We start from the raw sequence: 5047 nt of genomic DNA on the forward strand, positions 1-5047 counted from the left end.
CTCCATTCTATCTACTCCTAGTATCAGATGGTTTGGATGAGGGTTTTTTCTAGAGCAAAATAAAATGCCATTTTTGTAAAAAGGAAAGTAGACATATAAACACACCTGGTTGTGTTAGCCTGTGCAGAAGCTGTAGTTGAGATTTGCTTACATGCAATGAGCCTGGTGGTGCAGGCCCCGTGGGTAACCAGGCCTCTTTGGTTTTTCCTTATTCCAAGACCAGGAGGCTGAGTCCTGGACCCCTCAGGGCACATCTCAGCAGCTGTAGAGACTCTCTGGCCCAGCCCAGCCACTGTCTCAAGACTACCACTAAATGAAATTAGAATCCTCCCCCAACAAACATATGGAAAGGCAGAGTAGGTGGAGGAGTGTAAAACAAAATAAACAACTCTCACTCACAACAGACCACACGGAGTCTAAAAGCTCACCAGGAAACGGCTGCTTTCCCCATCGATGATCCTACACAAGAGTTGTAGGGCCCTAAGCTAATGGAACGTCAAATACACATAGGTGTGGTTTAGAAATGCTGTTTCCTTCAAAAGCTATAAACCTAATAACAGAACAAGATGGTTGTGCCATATATTTTAACATGCCTTTTGTCAGCACCCAAGGTTTTCCTAGTGAGAAAAAAGAATCAACAAAATAGCTGAAGAATCCAACAAGTATTTATGTGTAAACACAAGACTCATTGTGATATAGAAGTGTAATGAAGTGCAGTAACAGAATATTCTGAACTTATAAAAAGGACTCTGTTAGAAACATTGCTTTGCACCCCTGCCAAAAATGGCACAGATAAGTAATTTTAAAAATGCCTTTTTGGCCCAGAGCTAAATAATATATATCGCCTCCCTCACCCCTCAAATTTAAAGTGAGTTTTTCATACAACAAATAAAACTAATTTTTTTCCAAAATACAAAAGAAAAAAGCAGTGTTTAAACCCAAACTCCATTGAATATTTTTTTCTTTTAAGTTTTTATTATTTAAATACACCATACTAGAGCAAATGTCTCTGAAAATATCACAAATAAAAGATTTTTTTTCTTCATTCAGCAAATTAGAAGGGGAAATTTCTACACAGTAGCTGCTATGAGCCTGATTTTTTTTTCCAATTTTTTTCTTTTTCATTCTTTTTTTTTTTTTTTTTTTTAAATCTTTGCCATGGGCGTAGCAACATTAGGACAAAAACACTTACATGCATACATACATTGTATTTTACAGAGATACAATAAAAGTGTTTGTGATAGAATTATCACAAAAGCCACATCTCTTTCCTTATCTCATGTTCAGTTTTGATTGAAACACGTTTCCTTACAACACTTAAATATACAAAGAGCAAATAGAATGTTGTTAAGGTAAAACACAGGGTACAAACTCTGGCCAGTGCCCTGCTAATTGTTAATGAGGGTAGAAAGCAGATTTGAATGCTTCTTTTAATTAGCTTCATTAGTCATTTCCCTCCCCCCAAGCTCCCTCCCCCCCAAAGATGTCCTCCGGTGGATCTTTTTTCATTTTCTCTACAGTCTCCCATTAGCCCAGGTTCATGGAGTCCTTAATGTTCATATTCAGTCATTTTAATACACCAATAAATGCGGGAAGGGCAATCAAGACTAAAGAAGGTGCAATGGCATGGAGCTGGCACTGGTGCTAGCTACAAAGGTGACTTGTCTACTGAAGACACATGGGATCCACCTGTGATGAACAAAATCTGAGATGAAGGCACGCATTCTGCATTACTCTGACCTTTTAGCAGACCTGCAAGAAATAAAAACGGGCATCTTAGCTAAAATGCTAAATTTGAGAGAGATTAAACTCAAACACGACTACTTTTGTCTTCTCTACATTCACTAATCTTTTTGTATTAGATTACTTTCCAACTGTGACTTGATAGAGCCTTTCTATGCTACTTACTCCGGCAGTGAAGAACTAAAGCATAACATTTTCTGCAGTTTTACTAGCAGAGAAAATGAGACAGTCAATGGACTTTGAGAGAGTTTTTGGTGTACAGTTCTACAATGAATTACTTAAACTCTGTTAAAGCAAATTTCTCTCCAAAAAGAATTTATTACCAATGTCTTACCTAGTCCTGGAATCTTGGGGCTTTTTTAATCATGAGGACATTCAGAGCCAAGTCCCTACACAGAAAGTTTTGGGTTAACATGCTCACTTGTTGCAAGTAATGAGACTGTGTGTGTCTCTCAGTTTCCTCATCTTTAAAGCAGGGGTAATAAGGCTGCTGTGATAATTACTTAATATATAAGGAAGCCTGGACCTCAATGAAAGCTGAATAAACATTGGCAGTATCATTATTATTCTGTTACCTCCTTGTGACATACTAGTCTTTACCTACAGAGGTGTTCGAGTGTGAGTGTATGTATGTGTGTGTGAAAAGTTATATGTCCAAATAGTCAGGTATTATTTTTCATTTAATATTTCCATTCTGCTCTGTCACTTAATGTTACATTAATATTGTAAATATGTGAATCAATACATGTAATATCTCAATGATGCGTGAGAAATTAAAGAATATAGTTCCACGCAAGTCTAACTTCAACATCTGAAGTTAGAAATGGCAATCCATAGTCGTCAAATACAATCTGCTTGCAATTATGAAAATGAAATAATATATATAAGGTTTTTATGGTTTTTAAATGACATTCTGAGCTTCCCAGGAAGTTCTCGTTTCACCCTTTCCCTAACTTACTAAAAGCCTGAAGTCTATTAGGAAATGCAACCCCCCACTTCCAAGCTAATTAAAGTGGTGGAGGCTTAATTCCCCAGAGTGGAAGCTCAGTGTGAGAAAGGTAATTTGTCTGTCCAGAACAAAGATGCGGCAGCAGCCAGCAAGCATATTTAATAAATGAGCATCAAATGTCCTCTACGATGGACACACACAACACCAATTATGTAACTATGGGGGAACAGTGAAGTGATATGTAAACTAGAAGGCTCGCTAAATTTTCCTCTGACTAAAGAGGCATGATCTAACTCTTATTTTACTGAAAAGCACAGATAATTCTAGGTGGCCTGGTTACACTTTTGAATGGACAAAAAAATTCCAGAGCAGGCAGCAATTTACTAAAGAAAAAATTAGCCACAATTCCTGATTTTCATAACATTCTAGAAAGCAACATTGTTCTGAGGTAACCAAGTGCCCTTTAAATGATACAGGCTATAAAATTTTGTAGATCCTCAAATACTAGTGGTCTTACATTTCAGTCTGAAATCTGAGATTTCGATCATTACATGATTAAAAAGCCTAATTTTTTTCCCTCAGAATATACAAAAGCCAATGATGCAGAACAACAACTAAACTATATATACTTGCAAAGCTAGAAACAAATTTCAGGAGAATAAAAGTTTGAAGGAACAATTTGATGGGGGCTTTCCATACAATTAACTGCCTTTAAAGAAGGGATGTACTAATAATCAACTTATTATTCTTAAGCCAGAGGATGCTTGAGTATATTTACTATGCCATCAAGCACTAAAAATATAATTGATTCTGAGAACAAAAGGAAAACCACCAAAATAAAAACCAATTTTCCCTACCCCAAATATGAAGAACAAGAGAAAAGAAAATAATAAAATGGAGCTATTTGTCATTTCTTCCCATCTCATCTCCTCCAGAAAGGAAACGCCACAGGGTTTTGAGAAAATAATTTTAAAGCATTCTCCAGGTCCAAAAAATCAGTTTATGTTCCACCAGGAAGTGTGTTTTCATTAACTCTTCCCTCTTGCCCTCTCATTAATATCTCTCTGGACCATGTTCGGCTTGCCCAAAACCTTTATTTACAAAAACTACCTTGTGAATTGACTGTGCTCATGGTGAGCGGAGCACCAAGGGCAAAAATGTGAGACATTTATGTCAACAGGGAAATGTTCTTAATTAACATCACCCCCAAAACACAGCTTCTCACCAATGTCTGACAAGAAGATTTCCTTAAGTTATATTTCCTTATGCCTTTTAAGAGCTATTAAATTTTGAAAGCCACCTGTCTCTCTTTTTTTTTTTTGCTTCCAACATTAAAAAAATATATACTAGCAGGCCCTTATTCATTGCCTAAACTATATTTTGTGTCCCAAAATGAACAGTCTACCTCTCCCATCCTGAGAGAGGAATAGAAAGCAGAAGATTCCTATGAAAGTAACAATATACATAATCTTGTAAACACATAAGCCAGATTTTTCTCTAGTTTCCCTTCCTAGTCCCTCTAAATTTACATCATCTTGTACTCAATAAGATGGCACTTAGATACTGGACCCTGCTCGTATTTCTTGGGTGTCCTTGGCACTCAGTCCCTAGCTAATATTGCTATTGCCTACATTCAGTGCTTCATAATCGGCTTCATTTTCTATTTCACCTCTCCATCCTTCAATTCTCACCATGCATGTTGGTGAGCTATAACAATCATTTTTTATACTTCACTAAGTCATGAAAGAAATGGTATAAAACCAGCAAGATAACAAGTTAGAGACAACTTGGAGGGGGATTAGGCTTTTCCATTAAAAAGGAGGGGAGTAGAGAAGAGATCCACCATTTTATTCCTAACACTTTTGTCGGTTTTTGTTACCAAGTGTAACTACAAATAGCTTTGCTTCTATTTCAAAATTAGTATCTCAAAGTATTTGTTATCCATTCACTGTTCCTGACTCTGTCCTGTATTTTCACTTCCTTCAAATTCAAACCATAAAAATCTGTAAGTATTCAAACATACGAGCACTCCTTAAAGAAACTTTAATACCCCATCAGAGGTGACTGGTTAATTTGCAATAAAAAATAAGATTTTTTATTTTTAAAATGGCTATTCTATGTAGCTTCTCATATTAGTAAATTAAACAAATAAAGCTACACATAATTTCATATAATTAACACTAAATAAAGAATACATTAAAAATTACCCCATAAACTTGAGCAAGGGAAAAAGATAAATACGAGCATTCAATATAGCAATGTAATTTTAAATGGCTAAGTTTTCAATATTTGTCATTTTCCCCACACAGAGCATTAAGAAAATGCATTACAGACGACAAAGAAGCCTAATATTTT

General features: G+C 35.9%; 1 protein-coding gene across 2 annotated transcripts in view; it reads right to left on the bottom strand.

Annotated features, from left to right (window-relative positions):
• Positions 1-371: 371 nt before the first annotated feature.
• The window catches only part of Lmo4 (LIM domain only 4), a 17297-nt gene continuing 12621 nt past the window's right edge, over positions 372-5047 (bottom strand). For both annotated transcript variants that reach the window (XM_076863613.1, XM_076863614.1), the window contains exon 5: positions 372-1752. In XM_076863613.1, the coding sequence (XP_076719728.1) occupies positions 1744-1752 (9 nt within the window). In that variant the 3' untranslated portion in view covers positions 372-1743. The remainder of the gene's footprint in view (positions 1753-5047) is intronic.

This window comes from Callospermophilus lateralis, chromosome 7, assembly GCF_048772815.1.
Source record: "Callospermophilus lateralis isolate mCalLat2 chromosome 7, mCalLat2.hap1, whole genome shotgun sequence".
Taxonomy (NCBI): Eukaryota; Metazoa; Chordata; class Mammalia; order Rodentia; family Sciuridae; genus Callospermophilus; species Callospermophilus lateralis.